The sequence below is a fragment of the Ruditapes philippinarum genome, unplaced genomic scaffold (assembly GCF_026571515.1).
Source record: "Ruditapes philippinarum isolate M1 unplaced genomic scaffold, ASM2657151v2 ctg1920_1_1_1_1, whole genome shotgun sequence".
Classification (NCBI taxonomy): Eukaryota; Metazoa; Mollusca; class Bivalvia; order Venerida; family Veneridae; genus Ruditapes; species Ruditapes philippinarum.
Window position 1 is genome coordinate 407,351 of NW_026853468.1, and position 21,587 is coordinate 428,937.

Sequence of the window (21,587 nt, forward strand, 5' to 3'; positions counted from 1 at the left end):
ACACGTTGCACCAATACTGTATAGGTCATATGACGACTTTTCAGCTTAACTGGTGGATGAAGACCTCAGCTTTCCATTTGTACATTATTTCAGGCCCTGAGTAGAACCACCGACTTTCCGTTAGCTAGCTTGATAGTTTTCTTACATGTTGAATCCGACCGTGTTTGCTCGGTTCGATATTCAATTACATTAAAATGACAATTATTTGTACTTCCTGTCTTGTTCGCTGGTATTTTTGTACCATCTTTTGTTTGAATAAATCAGATATAATTACTCTGATGCAATCAATCTCCTTTATCACTATTAGCACTGAGAGCAAAATATAATTTTAAAAATAACACATGTCTCTCAGTGTAAAAGTGCATATTAGCAACCCGAGAATTGAGAAGTTTTGTAATTTTTCACCAATTGAAGGAAAGAAGTAGTACCAAGTAGGGGAAAGAACTAGTATATTAAGTTTTCTTAAGTCTATATAGATTACTCGCCCCTTGGAAATTTTGCAAAATATTTAAGTATGTCTGTATAGTAAAAAGTTTAAGTGAGGTTTAATAAAACAATTAATTATCCATCTATACTGATAATGAAATATTTGTAAAAACTGCAATATCATAATTATACAAAGAAGTATTACACATATGAATAAACCTTTAAAAATTGATGATTTCGGAATTTAAATATCAAATACTTACAAGAATTTAAGATTTTCAAGACCATTAAAGGCTCCCTCATCCACTTGTAATATGAAGTTGTGAGACAAATTCCTGTAGAAGAAATGATAAATTAATTAAGGTTCTCATGAAATAAAATCTTGGAAATCAAATTTGTACTTTCATGTGATGCTCAGCTGTAAATAATAAATCTGCTGCTGACGATTTCGTCAAATAGTTTACAGATACAACGGTGGCAAAGTAAGTAATAGAAGAATTAAACGTATATAGATATAATTATGTTTTTATTTTGAGAAATTTTAAGCCTAAGTAATATTATATAAAACGAAATCAAAAATCTTCATCAAAGGCGCTTTGTGCCATATTGTGTTATATTTCGCTATTATACGTATCGGCAAATGCAATTCATTTGTGATATAACGAGGTCACAACATTAAAGTAAATTTATTTTAAAGGGACTCCACTGAGGTTTTTAGACATGACCTGAGTGGCACTATAACTCAAAGATAAGTGTACCATTTGATGTATGTTTTGAGCAATATCTTTTGTGAAAATTTGCAAACTATTCCATCACCCTGTCATCATTTGTATGTGCAAAGTGACCCAAATATGGAAAGCGTTGCAACGCTTTTCACTCGGATAGAACCCATAATAGCACAAAATATCGTGTTTTTTTCCATTTTGTTCTGAGCATATTTCTTAAATGTCCTTTTAAGATTTTTCCATTTTAGTGTTTCGCTTCATCTATGTAAGAATATATTTTTTTATGTTTTAGGCAATTTTGACCTCAGCGGAGCTCCTTTAATAAATCATCATTTCAAATTACTTACAGGGTCCTGACATTTCGCAAACCTGTAAATGTGTTTTGAGAGAGCTTCTCTAAAGCTTGGTAACTCAAATTCCTGAAAAAAGATACATATATAAATATGTTAGACAGATCTTAAATTATCAGAGAGGTATTCAGAAATTTTAGATATATTTTAAGAAAATATTGAAGCAAATTTCAACGTGTCAAGGTATTTCTTCATGAAATCTTTGCATGTTTGAAAATTGCTATCATTAATAATAACTGTGCTATGTCTAATAATTGCGACAAATTTTCTATGGGATTAAGACCCGATGCTTTACGTTTTGCAGGTAACTATGATCCACTTTCAGGTATTAAAGCAATGTGAAAAACTGTTTCGACGGTTTAATTACAACCATATTTAGGCAATACTGAGACTAGTTCAAACAAGTGAAAGTGATTTACAAATTCACAATGCTTGTATTTTACAAAATTCACATTGGCAAAAAGAAAATTCAATTCAATCTGTTCTTGCGCTGCATTCGGGTGTAAATTAACCATAGAAATTAAAAAAGTAGTACAGAACCCAATTTAAAACATCACTAGGCTAATCATTTTGCAGATATGTTAAGTTTCTACTGAGGGAAAAATTACTTTTCTGTTCATCCTATAACGCTCAAATAAATTTAATCAACTTTACAATATCCATGCTCCCATTTCTACTCTATACTCACAAGTGATGAAGATTCGACAACCCGATAAAGCCTAGTGGGGTAATCTCCCGTATTTTGTTTCCGCTTAAGTACCTATAAAATAAAAAAAGGCATCAATGCAGGAAAAGAATTAGAAAAAGACCTCATACTAGTGCTTGAAATCATAGGCACTTGATGGCAAACAATATGTTTTGATGGACAACCCGTTGTAACCGACTACCCGCTGTGATTTTTTATAAACTTTAATCTATACCACACATATTTATTAAATCAATAAAATTCTACCGACAAAGCGTCTTTTAAAAAAAATAGTTATATCTACTGTGTAGCATAATTTCTAAAAAGACTTCTGTCGCTAGGTTTGTTTTTATAGATTTGATAAGTGTCTGTGTTTTTGATAAAAGTTTAAAAAAATCACGGTGTGTAGTCGGTCACAACGGGTAGTCGATCGAAAAAAAAAACCCCAAAAAAAGCCCAAAGTGCCTATGCTCGAAATACATAAATATGTCAAGTTTGATTTTATTAATGTTTATATGTCAATATGTAAATATATATTCCTCAAGTTATGTAACATAAAAGTTATACAGGTTGATATTCACAATTGTTTAATATGAAAACCAAAGAAAGATAACTCTTACTACTACTTACAGTGTCCTTAGATTTGTCAGCCCTTTAAATGTTCCATTGCTTATATTTTCTATCAGGTTATTCTCCAAATTCCTAAAAATAGAAGCAAAAACATTTGTATAGTATACAATAACAGACTTAAAGCATTTATGAAACAATGTTTACAGAGTTTGTGTGATAGTTTTGTCCGGTTTTGAATTTGGAAAAATTCACCGTAAGGATTTCAATTCCGAAATACGCTACAATAGTCTTCACATGGTTCCACACTCATTATGGTCTGTTAAGAGTTATAGGCTGATGAAAGTTTGGTATATGCAGGTAAAAAGTCGATGCCATAATTACATTGTCGGTTATAACATGTAAAATTTCAAATGTTGGAACACTGTTAAAAAGACTGTACGGGTTAGGTATGTTTTTCTTAAACATTTATAAAATATAACAAATGAATACAATAATTTCTTCTTCATCATCATTATCACAATTATAATCATCATAATCATCATAATCATAATCATCATCATCATCATCATCATCATTATCATCACAATCATGATCATCATCATCATAATCATCATCACAATCATCATCAAAATCATAACCATTATCATCATCGTCGTCATCATCATCATCACAATCACAATCATTATCATAATCATCATCGTCATCATCATCATCATCATCATTACCACCACCACCATCAACACCACCGCAATCATCATCATCATCAAACAATGATTAAGCCAGGTTAACAACGTTAAATACAACCATGTGTTCTATTAAGAACCACTCACATATATATGCAAATGCATCTTGCTCGTAAGGTATGTATGTACACTGTTTTTTTTTTGTTTGTCTTTCAATTCTAACTTCTTATCAATTTTTCAGAAAATAAAGAGGGAAACAAAGGATACATACAATGTAAAGAGTCTCCATAAACCCTTGAATGATCCCTCTGGAATTATTTTTATGCCATTATGATTCATATCCCTGAAAATAGAACCAAAGAAATAAAACACTGACAGGCGTAGTATACTGGCATTTTATATATTGTGCCTTTTGATTTTTTTTTATAAAAACCTTAGATTTTCCAGTTTTGCCGTGCCAATATCCATGATGTAATATATAGAGGGTATTGAAGGAGTTTTGGTTTAATACTAGGTTTGTTGAACGAGTTATATAAAATCTAATCATATTTTGCGAGCCTCTAGCAATGGATCAATTACACTCCTGCGCCGAAGTTGATGTTAACGAAAACGTTTCCATTTGTAGGAAACGAGTAGCATATCGGTTCGTTTTATCCGACCACATGGCCGTCTAAAGTCAGTTGCACTTCCTGTAATTTACAGGGAAGAACTGAATGTAAGAAGAATTTTCATTGGTCATTATTAAATTACAAACTGAAATCAGGGAATCTCATTGGCTATTCTAAATTAATGTGGTGGGTTGGTTATAACATATGTAAGTTTACCAGTTTTCCTTCGACCGAGTATCTTTTTAAAAAGATATTTCTTGTTTTTAGAATTTTGGGACAGGAATATATAAAGATATGATTTCTTTCTCTTTTTTGCATCCTTTCGTGTTAAATATTGAGTTTTGAAAATAACTTACAATAAAACAATTTTGCTGAGGTTTGCAAACATTGTCTGCGTTATCCGAATCCTGTTACCGCCCAATTTACTGGAAAAATAACAATGAAATTTGAATTAATCAGCATTTATTTTATTTTTATTGTTTCATGCAGGCTTAAAAGACACATTATGCCTTAGAAATGAATAAATAGGAACTTTTTTTAGAAAGGTCAAAAATAAGCTTTATAACATTTATAAATGATTTTAGAGTATGAAAGCTGCTTGTTACTTAATAAAATAGCAGTTAATGTAAAATAAGATGTCATAATAGGAGCAAATTGTAAACAAAGAATTCCATACAAATATTAAATCACTTTACATTCAAACAACAGTAGATGAAGCCATTTCAGGTACATGGCAAATGAGTAACTGATTTTATACAATAGAAGAAAACCAAAAATAAATTTTTAGGGCACAATGGGCTTCTAAGTTTTATTACTAGAAAGAATGTTGAGGCATCATATTCTAAACACGCTTAATACATCAATTCTGTATTAAACAGATAGGTAAGTCGAGTACATAACAAGTACAAATGTTGCTGCAATGCAGCAACTGAGAAGCCCCGCGCAAAAAATGCGCTGATTACAGATACTTTACCAAATTATTAGCATAAAAATGGCCAAAAAATCAGTATAATCTTTGATTTTTCAGAGATTTCAGAATCATAAGATAGAAATAAATCATTCCTCGATAAATTAGTGCTTTAAATAAAATGTTTTGTCCAGTATTGAATTTGTAGGACGTACTTTTATGACAACCTCGTGATTTTTTTAAGGCACCGGATTGATTCGTATTAAGGAAAACAAGGCAAATCGCTAATTGTATGCTTACGTCCTACAAATTCATTACCGGACAAATCATTTTACAAAAAAGCCACTAAATTATTGCAGAATGAAATACCTGAAAAAATAAGGATAATAATAACTTTTTTGGCAATTTTATCCTAGTGTTTACAACTACTACACTGACATGTGAAATTTGTTTTAAATAAAAGACAGTTAACAAACCTTATAAAGTTGTATATGAATTCCTTAAACATTGCAATGTTCCGTGCAATTAGAATATTCAATGGCTAACAGTTGTAAATATGTTAATTTTATATATTTATATGCCTTGTCAAGCTCAAAATCCAATCAATATGAATCAATCCGGTGAAAAAATCCGAATCAGTTCAGGAACGAGGAAATATTCCAAATCAGTCCGGAACGATTACGCACCGTGCAAATTATTCCTACGCACAGGTCATGTTATATTTAGATTAAGTACTATTGTAGATTTTTTGCGAATGTTTTGTAAACCATTTTTTGCATAATTATACTTCATTGTACTTATCTTATGCACTGTCCATAATAACAAAGAGGAAAAAAATTTTAATATAAAAAATGCTTTCACTGATGCCTATTTGGTAAGGAAAGTAATTCTATTGAATACAAACAAGACCTACAAGGCTTGTAAAAGTTATGTGACAAGACTGTACTGTGTTCTGTTTGTGTCACTACTGTAGTCAGTAACATAGGATGATAAAAATATCAAAGTCTGTTTTTTATAATTATGATTGTAACAAATATACAAATAGAAACAAAGGGGACTAATATTATAATATAGTAATATTAAACGCATTGTTTACATGTCGAATTAAAAAAAAAACAACAACAAAAACGGTTTCTTTCAATACTGAAAGTACAACACACTCTGGAATAAAAAAATGGATGCAATTCAAAAAGACCAAATTCAGGATTTTTTTGTTTGTTATACACGCGTTACATAGTGATACAGTATTTATCAATATAATAGAAGACTGTTACCTGAATTTTAGGCAGGTATGAGGACATTCACTAACATCAGGTTCGTGCGAGTCAAAGATATAAAAGCTATTTGATATTGGTAATATAAAAATGTTGTTATTTAATTTTTCGGGAGATCAATATATATTTTTTGTTGAATTGCTTTAAAACCATTCGTAAAAACATTACACAATATGTTCAAACTGCAGATCAAAGTTTCTATTGTTATCATAATATCTATCTATAGCCTATGCCTAATGAGGGATCATCCGCTCGTAAGGCCAAAAAATGCAGCTTTCGCTGAAGAGTTCGGACCGCGAACATGTCACCAGTCATAAACTTATATTTTTCTTTTTCATTAAGTGGTATGCTACATCAATGACGCGTATATGTGTATTTGCGTTTACGCGTGTGTGTGTGTGTATTTGCGTTTATTTATACTCGCCACCGGTTGCCCATATGGGCGAGTCCTCCAGAAGAGTATTAGTCATTTTATTTTTTTGGAGGATAGTGCAATAACAGATACAGAAAGATACCCCAATTCCAGAAGCTTCACCTGGTTCTTTAGCGTGCTAAGTGTTTAAGCACCCGTACCCGGGACCTCGATTTAAAGTCTCATCCGAAAGACTGATTAGTAATTTTAGTTGGCCAGCCCGGGAATCGAACCCACAATGTCGAGATTACAAGTCTCACGCTCTAACGCAAATGAAATGTAACTTTATATACTAAAGTTTAATTATTTCAAAACAACCAATATATCAACATGTTATTATTAAACATTTAATTTCATAAATATGAATTAATAATAATTATTAAAAGCAAAATTGTTGAAGTCTTATGCCTGTAATCTTGTTTATATTGACAAATTCAATCACTTATAGTATACTTGATATGCTGTGTGTAAATGTAATTCAAAATGTAACAAATTATAATTTCATGTACTACTAAAAAGGGAAATCACAAATTTATAACCTCAGTGTCAAAAATCAGAACATTTATAATAGCTATTTATAGCTTTCGAATTCATGTACAGCAGAACTGCTTTCCGGTTCTCATTCATAAATATGACATGCTGCGAATCACCGACGGGAAAACCAATATAGAAATCGAAAGGAGTTCTAGATGCGGATTTACTTTTAGCTGTAAATCGAAGGGATTTATTGATCAAATCCGAGCCCATGGACAAAAAAAATTATTAAACACAAATAGCAAATTACAATAAATTTTAGGCCTTTATTATTATCTCAATTTTTCTATTCAATTTCTTTAATGTATTTAAATTGTCTTACATTAGAATTCAAGCTAAATTACGTATTCAGAAAATGCAATTTAAAATGCGATTTTGGAATTCACATGTGTTAATCTAAACTAAACAGACTATTGTTAAAGCAATAACGAAGAAGAAAGTAATGGTGTACTGCGGTTGAATATTCAGATATCTAGTTCGATGCTTCTTAAAAAGCCAATTTAGAAAAGAAAGTTACTGTTTGACTCAAAAGACAAACAAATTGCGTAAGAAGAGTAAGAAGTTCAAAGTTCGTTCCATATAACATAATATAATATAACAAAATAAGTACACCGTATTAAGCACTCTGAATATTATATGATATACAAATTGATAACACACGTGGGATTGATCCCTTTGGATCTCAAAATTGAGCATCGTTTAAAAATGTATGTGAATTTCTGCTGATCCAGATGTGCAATACATCCCCAACGAAAAATCAATAATAAAAAAACAACAACAAGAAAACCCCGACAAAACAAAACCTTTCAACAGCAGCAGCAGCAACAACAACAAAATAAAAAGATTGCGATGGCCCAGATACACATAGTACAGATAGGCCAATATTCAAATAAATGTGGACTTAAACATATATTCCATTGACATGATAAACCTAAGTTATTAATTGATTCCACTATATCAAGTACCCATAAATACACTATAGTTACAGGGGTCTAAATGTAAAACATTTTTATATCAGTTGACACATAACACGATAATTATCTTGAAAATTGCTACACAGGGGGTATGTTGAAACTCATTTGCAATACTTTCTAACTTTACATCAAACAAAATAGTTATATATGACCTTATTACCCTGCCTTTATTTTATAAATGCAACAGTTGATTAGTTTTTGCAACATTTACAGAGCTTTCTAATTGCTTTGAAACACATTATCATAGTAAGTGAATTACTTTTATGCGCTTTATCATCACTCATCAACACCAAAATAATTGATTTCTTTATTGCTTTTTTCAATTGTGGGATACTACGTCATCGCGCACTTGCAAAATGTATGGTTTAAGCCTGTAATAGGGTAATTTTGGTTGGGAGTCGAGTGGGAGCGTTAAGGAAATAAACAACTTTACTAAACTAGGCAGTAAAACTTTAAACGGTTATTAGAATTATGTCAAGTACTATTTAAAGCCGTTTTTTTTGGTGTGTTACATTATTTTTAGATATTTAACGTTTGCTTCGGGTATACATTCGTGTCGACGGTGATTTTTACACAAAAAAAGAAAAAAGAAAAAAGGAAAATTAAATCCGATTAGATGTATTTTGCATGTGCGCGTTGACGTAGTATCCTACCATTGTTTCACATAGCGCTAAGCACTATGACGTAAGAGTGGCGGAACGCACTTACTATTTTGTTGAATCCTCTATAGCAAGGTTTTGTGGCAGACGAGTTAGATTTCTATTTTCACAGTCCATATCTATGTCAAGACAGTCACATTTCATATCAGGGTGAGGGCATTTGAAACCTATAACGATATATACAAATCTATAAATATAAGTAAAAATATTCTTGTTCTTAAACGAAATCGGGAGAAGTTCAGAGTAAAGTAAAAAAAATTAAATAATGTCAGGATTTAAAAAAAGTTTTATATGTTTTGAAAATAAGGATGTTTACATATACAGCCACATTTTCAACTGCAATCAGGGGCAGTTATGTTAAAGTAAGATGATTATTTCATCACGTGATTAAAGGCCCAGTTTTATATGTTCTGAAATGTAAGATAAGGTAAGATAATATTATAAATTACATTAAATATTATAAATGTTATTTAGCATGCAGTGCTATCCGTATGTCCAAACGGTTGGTGATATTGTCACCTACTGCAGAATTAACTTTTGTCAACTTATTAATAAGATAAATAGAAATGCTTTACAATTTCTATGGTGTGTTTTACATCTTGCAAATGTCTAAATGTTTAACAAATGACACTGGACACTTTTTTTCATTTGTTAGACCTTATTCCCAAATATTGCAGATCAAGTTTTAATTCTAACGTGATATTTACCCTACATAAGTAATCATGTATGAATACATAAAAAGAAGCATCCATGAACGAGTTTCTAAGGTCATAGATCATCTGTCAATTCACCTGTTCCAAAGCGCTGTAGGTTCAAACCCAAGAGGCAATGTTGTTTTTATTGAATTACCATCCAACTGGTCAACGTACGTTCAGTGGTTCTAGTCAGATCTTTCCACCAGTAAAGATGGCATAAAGCTGTATGGCCGTAGGACTTCAGTCCCAACAAGCCAACACAACCTCAAAGACATTTTAACATTCAACAACAGCAGCAACAACAGTAAATAACAACTGAAAATTAAAATACAAACCACAGTCAAATTCATCATCAAAAGTCATCTTACAATCTATTCGTCCGTCACACTTTTCAGTCCCGTCAATACAATATGATCGTGGACATTTATACTGCCCCTCGGAACACGAATGGTTATCTGAAATAATGATAGAATTTGATTTCATTGTTATGGAAGGTCAAGGCCAAAAGTTCCTTTTAAAACATAAAACATTACTTAATTGTTGAGCACATTATTGTAATCGCAACAAACTGACACCTCGTCAGTAAAGACAATTTTACATATTGCTATGTTTAATTGATGCAAAGGTATATAAATGAGATACTTTAAAAGAGATCTGTATTTGCAATCATACTGAAAGTCTAGATTTTTTAAGCATTAAGCAATAGCTTTTATTATGTTTTGGTGTCGTTTCTTAATTCCAAAAAAGTTACTCATTGGTCAATTACCCGAATCATATTTAGCTTTTTTGGCTACTGGAATATCAAAAGTGATTTTGTATAAATGTCAACACACTACTTTGCCTACACTTTGCATTTTTTATTATACATGATATTACATTCGAAGCTTGGTTTAGTCTCGTTTCATTTTCTTAAACAATTATTAAAACATAAACATGAAAAAATAAAACGATGTTTGCCCTTTCCTAAAAAAGGAACAAAATTGTTTTTGTAGCTGGCATAATTTGTGTCTTCTAGCGGCAACAAATTATACCAATTTAACCAATGCAGACATTAATCTGCCATCTAATTATGGGTTGCACGGTTTGCTATTCAATCAGTACATATTTTGTAGATTTCCATAAATTGAAGAATGGTTTGGCTTTAACTGAAAGATAGACACATTCATTTATGATATTTTGTATGGTAAGAGTTAATTTATATAGATACTCACGACAATGCAGGAGATGAGAACCATCGACACAACCATTTCTTCCTATGCTTTTACCATTGTAACAAACATATTTCGAATCTATACATTGACCATTGGTACATTTAAATTCACCTTTTTCGCATTTGCGTCTCACTATAATAAATAAATAAATAAATAAATAAATAAATAAATAAATAAATAAATAAATAAATAGCTTTTTAATATCGTTTAGTCAGTGAAAAGTTGATTCTAGTTACAAAATATTAAAAAATAAAATACTGATTTTCTTTGCAACTATCTTTCATCACGTTTTTCGCGAAATATGTCTTCCTAATAAAAACAAATATCTTTTACATTGTATTTAGTAACTGACAAGATTTTTCTAACAAATATTAAAAAAAACCCACACAAAAAAAAAACAAACAAAACAACTTTTCTTCACAGCTACATGTATCTTATTTCAAATCAAGAAAACACAGTCGTGCCATTGTGAACAAGTGTCGAAACATTTATGTTAGAACTTGAAGAACTTGACAAAAACAAATGATAAAATGCATCGTATACAAATCTGTACAATAAAAAGTCATTAATTTTCTTGACAGATCATACAACATGGAGCGTTTGTCATCCGCTCCAATTGGTTGTCTTTCGGGAAAAATGGCGCAATTTATCATTGCACGAAGCATACGATATTCATGCTCTCCCAGCTGCTTCTCATTCCTTATCTCAATCAATTATCTCTTCCAATAAGGTAAGAAACTGATTCAGAAATTCTTCGCTTGTTTGATCAATTTAAGTACATATGCGCCCATACCAAAATCATTTTGTTGTAGCAAATTTTTCGAATTTTAAGAGCACATTTGATAAACAACACCAAAGTTGTCATTGTCTTATGATTCACATATCTTAGCATTTCAATTAGCTTCAACAAACTTGGTCGAAGTTTGAAATATTCATTTATATTACCGTTTGTTAATGACTGTGCCTCTCACATTTAAGCATAAAGTGATATCAATCTTTTATCTCGCCATTTTCACTTGTTTGACACATCTATATTCCCTGTCTATTCCATTATTTCCATAACTGCGTAAACAGTGCAAAAACGTTCTCATCTTGTAATGACGAGTCTCTGTGATTTGTTCAACAATGTTAAATAAGGTTCATATTCAAAATTTTCTTTAACATGTTTATATACAAATAATACAGGTCTTCTATCAATATCACTTCTTCATTCCTGAAGAAATCAGTCAATCAATCTTTGTTTAAAACACGGATCAAACTTTTCCCGCCAATTATACTGTCCTGTATTTCCCAAAGATATCCATATCCATATTTTTCTTATAAAACCTTTAAGTTCTAAACCCAGTTCTCTTTACCATGAATAGCATCATTTAACAGCTCCTTATATATGTTTTCAATGATACAATTATTGGAACATAAAACTTGAATCCAGAACTGAATTCTAACAAAAATTTGATAAAGATTAGCGCTAGCTTCAATAAACAGAAAAGTTATCCCCATAACATTAAGTAGCCCTTTTTAAAACTTTAACTGCACTCGTCAATTTCTTTAAGCTTTTTGAATTAACTTCGCTGCAAACTTTTTTTAAGTTTACGCGGAGACAGGTGTCTTGAACTTTGAGTAAAATCTTCAGGAATTATGTTAAGTAAAAACTAGCTTTCATAACTGAAATTATGTTAAAAGGCGTAAAATGAAACAACACAAAAACCCAAACAAAACACAATTGGCTTTTAAAAAACTTTAATAATTTTCTATTATGATTGTTTATGTGCTTTTTTTAATCTACTGCAAATCATATATTTGATCTATAAATTCAGTGTTACCTTCTTTTTAACATAAAAGACTGTACGAAATGACCGTTTGTTACATAGCGCATTTTCTATTGAGCCTTCGCCGGTCGAACTAATTGCTTGTCTTTTGTGAAAAATGGCGCAATTTATCAATACGGATATATGTATACAAATTAAACGCGGCCATTTTACCGCGTACCGTCTGCGTTCATTCATAATATAATTAATCTATTTGTCAACAATAATCGAATCGCATTCCTGATATTCTTCGTTTAGTTTGATAGATTACTTAATATCATCGGAAAGGTTACATACAAATGACTCAAGCGCAGGAGAATATGATTTAATAATAAAAAAGTGCCAACATATTTATCGTTAGATATCAAAGTGACTGATTAACGTAACTGCTTTATTACATAGATGTAACTCCTGAATCTTTTTGTACTTCTAGAAACAAATATAAAATGCAGAGGAATATAATCTAATAAAAAATAAGTCGAACAAAAACAAATCCGTTAGATATCAAATTGATTGATTACTGTAACTGCATTGGTTCATACATATAAACGACGTACAAAGTGCATCACTACAAACAAATATAAAAGATCTGGACGCGCTGGAATATGACTTAATAAATAAATAGTTCCCACAAAATAATCGTTAGATATTAGCTTGATTGATTAACGTGACTGCATTTTACGAATATGAAATAGCCAAAACGGCATAATCTTTTCACAAAACTAAGCCATTTAATCAAAGACTGTTTGGTAAACTGCAGCATTTAATATTTAAATAAGATGCAGCTACGATGAATTATTACACTTGATTATCATAAAAATACGATTAAAGATGCCTCAATCTTCTGGAATTGCACAAAAGTTTTTTTTAAATGTAAGGAAGAATGCCAAATAGAAAAAGAAGGATAAAATTTTAATGTGTTTTTTTTTCTGTTTTCATGCTGAAAATAATAGTGAACTTTTTGGACTTTAGAAATCAATTTTTCATTTTTATAAAGCAATGACATACTTTGGGAAAAGCAACACGCTTAAAACATAATTATGGTCAGTTTATTTCGAAATATATTTCATTTCATTTGAATACAAATCATATGGAATACTTTTCGTCCTTGCAATCTATCATCATTGAATATATACAATTTCAACGCGCCCTTTAACCGCCTACATTCCGCTCCAAATTAATTCTGCTGTCAATAAGGCAAGGATTTGATTTACGAGGATTTGCTTCAGCTTAATAAATTTGTTAATATCCGTAATAAACGAAACCATTACCATCCTTTATATAAATTTTGTATCTGTCCATAAAATATTTTGTAAAATGTGCATTCATTAAAATCAATGTGAGAAAATATCATTGATAAACTTTTTTTTACGATGACAATATTTATAAAACTGCAAGTAGGACATCATATTATTCTAAATGTATGTCATTTATTCAAATAAGTCTTGCAGGAGAGAGTTTCATATAAGCTTCAATATTTCTACACAATCCTGAATGCAATTTATCTATTGTAATTCTGTGTGTAAATATTGAATTAGAAATACACATTGTTTAAACAAAATAAGTGTTGGAAATCTACATTTATACTCGAAAAATATGCAAGAGTAGTGATTTTTCTAATTTCATTATCGTAAACTGCAAGTTATGCAAGCAATAAACCATAAGCAAGCAAGAAACAGCATTATTTTTTTTCAAACTCAACAAACTCAGCTTGTCAAAATTGAAAAAAAACAAAAAAACTTTATAACAAGGATGATTTAAAACATAGTCGGCCTTTCAGTAAAAGAAATAGAGAAAAGAAAGGAATACTAAAGAACGTTCTAAACGACAAAATTGAAAATGTTGTAGGCGCGGTTTGATAAAGCCTTTTCATGGACGGTACTGACCCTCCAAGCCCCCCCAAGTACCTGCTTAAGCAGATTTAACATTCAATCATGGAAATGGTGAACTTCTAAATAAATAAACATCCGCAGATGTGTTTATACGGCTTTTATCATTGCATGTGACACGAAAGTGCCATTCCAAGACAAGCGACGTATTGTCTCCATGTAAAAGAATGCGTGTGCTCTAAACGAGAAAACAATGGGTTAACTCAAAAAATGGGAGTTTGAAAGTGGATATGAAGCATATCACAGATAAGACGACAAAAGACAAATTTAAAAAGCAGGCAAAAGAGTGCTTTAACAGTACTCAACATTAAAAAAAAACTTCAGTGATATTAGAATAGTTATCTAACAAATCTCGTAAGTATTGTAATCAAATACTTAAACTAAGATCTGAACTAAGATCTGTACATATAAAGAATATAGAAACCGTAAAAGAAAAAAGAAAAATAGTAAACACAAAAAAAAAAAAAAAAAATAAATAAATAAATAAATAAATAGGAAAAAAAAAACAACAACAAAAAACACACACACACACAAAAAATCCCACAAGGATATTTTACGTACAATTATTTATTCCTTTTATAGAGCTTATTCAACAGATTGTTGGCCGTACGCCCTAATTGCTTGTCGTTCGTGAAAAATGACGTAATTTATCATTGCAGATGCATGCAACATTTACCGCGTTCCGTCTGCTTTATTTCCTTTCTCAATTAATTCCGTTGTGAATAAAGCGAGAATCTGATTCATGGAATTCTTTACTTTCTTGATTGATAACTAATCATACATTCACAACTAAGCATAGTTGCAATTATCTATATCAATTTATAACATACTCGTTTATCTTATGAAATATTAACACTTTACTAGCAAATTTTGCATAATGTAAAATGTAAAAATGTAAGTTTTATATGAATAGATATTATGTGCTATGTATAGTTGTTTATATCTTTATTTAATTTGTTATGAATATCTTGTGAAATTTCTATATAAATAAACATAGAAAGAATGCATCTATTGCAAACTGTAAATGTCAAAATGTATATTATATAATTACCTGCTTTTTTTTATTACTTTTTAGGTCACTAATGAATAAATGATATATGTAAATAAAAAAGTCTACAACTGTTTTGTCCTTGTGCATTCGCAAAAAATATATAACAAGAGTGTTGTCGTTTTTAAAGACGTATTTTATTAAAATGTTTAATTGAACTATGATAAAGCAAACTGTTACATAATTTACGTTTGTGTTATGTACGTTAGCTACGTTCAGGGCTGCCTACAAACAAAAATGCTTCCACCAACCATAAAATACATTTGGATAAATAATAATGATTGCAATAATAACGGTAACAATAATAACAATGTTGATAATAATAAAATACTATGATAATGATATAAAAAAACCCATAATTTAATGGTATAAATATATATTTTTTATTCTCCCGTGATTGTCGTAAAAAGGAAATAAAACCCAAAGGGACTTCCACCGGGGGACCAAAACCCCAATGGGAGAATGGAAAGGCCAAGTTTGAATGTTTCCCCTGCATTTAATTTTAATGGTATCTGCATCTCAAAGGCCAGGTTTTACTTGACTCTATGTTTTTTATTGACAAGTCTTTAAAATTGTTCTCTAATCAATTTATAAAGGGTAGATGAGTTTGCGAAAATTCCGGATTTGCAAACTTATTCTGGAGGCGGTTATATTCTTAAACCCTTACCACAGTCGGTTTCATCTGAGAAATCTGGACAATCCCGAACGTAGTCACACCAATGCTGCGGTGAAATGCAATGTCCTCCACTCTCACATGCTTTCATTCCAAAAGGACATGAATGTTTTTCTAAAAAAAGCAGAAACAATTATTTCAGTTAAAATATTGTCATTTTTTCCCAACACTTTGTAGCCGTCAATAATTAGAAACCTATCTATAAAAGGTCATCCTCTTGACAATAGTAACGTTAATTATGATATGCTTTTACAGACTTATATTTCTTGTGTCAAATAAGGACTAAACTGTTATCGCATTAGATAAGTATCCGACAGGTTCTTTAAAAAATGGCACACTCAAAATTTACAGCCATTTTACTGTTTATCTAACAACCAAAGATTGTTCTTCTTATCCAACTTTAAAGGATAAATACAAGGATACTGTTTCACTTTTCGACGTAATAGTTTAAGAACATAGATTTCACTATCGTTTCAGCGATTGATATTCTTATCTTCACCAAAATTGTTTACATCTGAAGAACAGTATGGAATGATATTAACCAAAATATTTTTCAGTAATTTAAATAACTATTGCTCTTACCACAACCAACTTCATCAGATCTATTGTAACAGTCTGGGGTCCCATTACATCGTAGCTCCAATGGAATGCACATACCATAGCCGCATGAAAATTCGGTAACTTCATCACACGAGTCGTATTCTGGTTTAAGAAAATAAAGTACATGTGTATTTTATTTAGAGATTTAGATAGAGTGGTTTATTGTGCGATCCTTTTATTGCGGAAATCAGTTAGAATTACTTAAATGTTCATAATTTGAGATAATAGATTATTGCGGGAAGCATTTACTTGAATTACTCGAATGTTTAAATGGTCAATAAATTTTTTTTGTACAACATATATAACTGAATAATACATGTTGACAAAATTTTTTTATTTGGGGATGATTTTATAATTATATTATAACGACTTAATAATTTTAAATATTAAATTTTATATAACATGTATGGCTTAATGTAATACATATAAGCGACACTGTTTTAAAATGATTTTAATATGCATCAAAAACACGGCACGCCGAGTCATTTGTTTTATTTTATATTTAATGACACTGTGTCCGACGACGTTACAATATGTCTATTCAATGCTTTAACAAAGATACAATTTGAGACCACACGTTTTACTGTCTGTGAGCAACTGATGCCAAACGATTAAGTGTTATATCTCTACATAAAGGTAACAATAACAATTGTTCCAGCCGCGCTAAGAACCTAACCATTTTGCTCACACAACACTCATGTTGCATTTAGTAGATAAATCTACCCCAGAGCGATTTGCAATATATATCACGCTGAACTTATGTCATACATTACATGTTTTACTTTTTTAGTCATTTTTACAAAAGCTAAGAAAAAATAACAGAAATAGTTTAACAACACGTTTAACCTTCTTGGCCGTAATTACAATCAAAAGCTGTAGATTAAGTAAAGAAATACAGAAGAAGTTTAACATACCACACCCTTCCTCATCCTCTCCATGCAAACAATCGACGTAATGATCACAAAGTACACTTTGAGATCCAGTTGCTGGCAGGCATCGGCCCTCCGAACAATAAATCTCACTCTGTGGATCACATTCTGATCTGTTTTTGCCTGAAAATAAATCAGATCTAAAATAAGCCTTGGATATGAGATTTAAAACATGACACACTAAAACAAATTAACCCAATGATGCAAGAACGACAAAAAAGTAGCGACTTAAACTGTACATTCTTCCAGCCATAATAGAAATTGCAATGTTTAACATGCAATGTAAATTTTTAATATCAGCTATCCAGCTAGTTTAAGGTACCTCGGTGGTTCAACTCAGGTGCCCGTTTGTGCCTGAAATAATGTAGAGAGGTGCACCGGAGGTCTTTCTCTAAACATAAAGCTGGAAAATCGCCATACTGTTTTGTGCGACGTAAAACCTAACCAAAGAGAATAAAAGAATAAGTAAATTTGACATCAGATAAATAAAGAAATCGAATTTAACAATGAGTTGTCACTTGGATTTTTAAAAATTTACTATTTTCAGCTTTAATAAGTGTATACTTACGACAGAAAAATTCGTCTGCACCAACTCCTGTGTTTAAACAATCATTGTGCCCGTCACATAAGTATTCTTTTGAAATACACCGATGGCTATTCCTACAGACGTATTTTTCACCCTTTGGGCATGCTATATCTACAAATATACAGTCATGTAAATCAATTTAATCTCGGTCATACAGGCACACGCACACGCACACATACATACATACATGCATACATACATACATACATACATACATACATACATACATATTTACATAGTTTTATTACATAGAACACTTTTTATCTATAAAATCGGATTGGTCTCTTACGGGCACATTTTTCAGTAAGTATTTCAAATATTTAAAGAAAACAATAAAAACGTATCATTTCGATATTCTTAAAAATAATTAAATATTTCATGAAAAATTATTGATCGCGTTTTAAGTGATTTAATATGACCATTTTTAAAACCGAATACTAATCATAGTTTATTCTAGAACAATTTGTGATCTGCTTTATTTTTCATTTGTTTTTCCTTTACTAACAAAGTTTTTTCATGAAATCATAATCTATATTATTTAGTTTCGAATTGAAATAAATCCTTCAAATACATGGTTTGTGTTGTTATATCTCCGACAGGTCCGTATTGGGACTTGTATTTTTTATAGGAGACAGGCAGTACGTCTTTTATTCCATGTATTACAGCAGTTTATAGAACATAATAATTATAATACTATAAAATAAAAAGAAAAAAAAAGAAAATGATAAATTTGATATTTTGAAGCACATTTGAACATTTGTTTAAATTTAAACGACGAGACTTCAAGGAGTCTTACTGGTTTTATTATAGAATTGCTAAACAATCCCATTTTATGTACTGCATATTATAGTTTGTTTGATTAGAGTGGTAGTCTGGTGTGTGAATGATGGCGTATTCAATATCATATAAATATTATAAAATAGAATCCAATTTATCATAAAAATGTTCCTTGAATCATTCTTATATTTGCAATCGGTATAAGATATAAAACTAGTTCTAGGCCACAATGGAAACAAGTCAATTCATTCTTACCTTTTTGTGCCAAGACATGTTTAAATGCCCCTTGTCATCCTTTTAATTTATTGGTAACTTGGAAATATCTGATATCGTTTATCGTTGATAATGTCTCTTTTATAACGATAATTATATTACTGTTTTTTAGTCCTATTCAGTACTTTTTATATGCTTTTTTATTTTGATATTACTTCACTAATGACAATAATTATGTGATTTGTACCATGAAATGGCATGTATTTATACACTGAAATACATTATCATTATTATTAGACATGAGAAGCATGACGTTATTGTAGTATTACTGGACAAATGTATCTACATGGTCACATTTCATTGAAACTTAAACTTTACATCAAGGTAAGTATTTATGCTTTATGTTACAGGTTCTACAAAGTTACTAAACAAAGAAGAAAACAACTTCCAGAATATTTGAAACTGTGTTTTATGTCAGAGGTAGACAATGTACCTCAAAATACTGAAACATTGTCCAGAAGAACTAAAACTTATTCCTTATTATATGGTTAGTTATTCAATGATATATCAAATATATAGAAAAAGAACATACCACACCCAAATTCATCTTCACATGTATAGTTACAATCACACTCCCCGTCACACACGTTTGATTTCCGAATACACCGTCCATTGTTACATTTAAATTGGTCATCTGCACATGGTCCGCCTGAAAACAGTCATTGAATAACACACAATCGAGCTATATTAAAATAAATAAAAAGTTTTTTTTTCTGATTTGCTATTGACGATTGGCATTATACTTATTAAATTGCAAATACGTCCAGTACCCAAAAGTTTATGAAAATGTATTTTAGTTATACACAAAGTCGTATTTATTAGTGTTTCATTATTATTCGTTACAGAAGTGAAAGAATAACAATAAACATAGGATTTCCCTTAAAAGTGCAAAAAAGATAATTAAAATTGTCTTTTAAGAGATAAAAACACGGCGGTTAAATCAGTAACTCGTTTTGAGAGTATAGGTAAGAGTTCACAATCGTCTCAGCAACCTTTTTGCAAATCACCACTAAGTCCTTACGAATAATATTTTTTAACTTACAGTTAGTTTCATCAGCGTGACTCTCGAAACATTCTGTCCAGCTGTCACAAACCCTGTTTTTGTGTATGTAGAACCCGTTTTCACATTGAAAGTGTGCAGCTAAAGAAAAGTTAAATGAACTGAAATAAAACAACAGCAACAACAACAACATCCACTTGATTAATGTTCTGATTTTATTAAGCAAAATGAAACAATAATATCTGATGAAGCTAAGAATAATTAAAGATGCATGTTTTGTGCTGCTTGTAAATGTTTATATTACGAGCTTTGATCGAGGCTCAAGGGAAGACTGGCCACGCCCAACTTGCATCTTTAATTAAAATATCTTTTTATTATCATTACTATTATTACTTTAAATATTTCAGGAAACTCAACCTTGAGGTAATGTACCAATCTATTTAAAAAAGTAAAATATTGATTTAATTTCATAATACAGGAAATGATAAATATGAAACGTATGAGTGGTTTTGCAATATTTATCATTATATTTCTACTGCGTTACTTACACAGTAAGTGTTATTATACATACTCCAACCTATTTTTATAATTTGTGTTTAGATTTTATTTAACCTTTGCAATATGTAAATTAGTTTCTTTGTTGACACTGTATTAATTTATAATACATTTTTTAAACGTTCATGACACTTTTGTATGAATATGGAGGCATACAGCTTTAAATGCAATTTTTGTTTGTTTTACCAGATCTAAAACTTTTGACTAGTAAATCTTGATCTGCTAAACTAAGTGTGTCGTTTTGGCGCCAAAGTAGAATATCTGTATTTCTGAAAGATAGCATGATAGAAAAGAGAGAAATAAAGAATTTCTTAAGACCGCCCAAAATCGACAATATGGCAGACACGGTTTGACTGAGCATGTTCATAGACGGTACTGGAAAGTGCTAGTTACCGTCGATGCCCCCTAGCACCGGCTTAAGCAGTATCCAACATTTTTAACATGATATGGTAAAATTTTGAATTTTGAAACATCTGCAGATGTGTACATACTCTACTGAAATGATTCAATATGAAGAAAAAAAAAAAGATGTAGGCCTTGACATAGAATGTAATCATCTAACTCTGACATTTACATTTTGTCTTTTAATGTGATAAAATATATACCAATATTGACACTCCCGATGCATCTTAAAAGAGGCATTATTGAGCTATCACCTTTAACAAGTAACAGCACGCTTCGCGTTTGGAGACTGCTGTATGAAATCATATCTTAATGTAAGACAGTAATATTTTAG

The 21,587-nt window shown here is 30.7% G+C and overlaps 1 protein-coding gene across 1 annotated transcript in view; it reads right to left on the reverse strand.

Annotated features, from left to right (window-relative positions):
- LOC132736958 (G-protein coupled receptor GRL101-like) overlaps nucleotides 1–21,587 on the reverse strand; it is a 112,968-nt gene that overhangs the window by 8,408 nt on the left and 82,973 nt on the right. The window contains exons 6-20 of the mRNA XM_060724171.1: nucleotides 20,339–20,437; nucleotides 19,829–19,945; nucleotides 18,229–18,357; nucleotides 17,646–17,783; nucleotides 16,714–16,833; nucleotides 16,126–16,245; nucleotides 10,714–10,845; nucleotides 9,838–9,957; nucleotides 8,857–8,974; nucleotides 4,404–4,472; nucleotides 3,711–3,782; nucleotides 2,817–2,888; nucleotides 2,190–2,261; nucleotides 1,499–1,570; nucleotides 690–761 (exon numbers count right to left, since the gene is read on the reverse strand). Of these exons, the coding sequence (XP_060580154.1) occupies nucleotides 690–761; nucleotides 1,499–1,570; nucleotides 2,190–2,261; nucleotides 2,817–2,888; nucleotides 3,711–3,782; nucleotides 4,404–4,472; nucleotides 8,857–8,974; nucleotides 9,838–9,957; nucleotides 10,714–10,845; nucleotides 16,126–16,245; nucleotides 16,714–16,833; nucleotides 17,646–17,783; nucleotides 18,229–18,357; nucleotides 19,829–19,945; nucleotides 20,339–20,437 (1,522 nt within the window). The remainder of the gene's footprint in view (nucleotides 1–689; nucleotides 762–1,498; nucleotides 1,571–2,189; nucleotides 2,262–2,816; nucleotides 2,889–3,710; nucleotides 3,783–4,403; nucleotides 4,473–8,856; nucleotides 8,975–9,837; nucleotides 9,958–10,713; nucleotides 10,846–16,125; nucleotides 16,246–16,713; nucleotides 16,834–17,645; nucleotides 17,784–18,228; nucleotides 18,358–19,828; nucleotides 19,946–20,338; nucleotides 20,438–21,587) is intronic.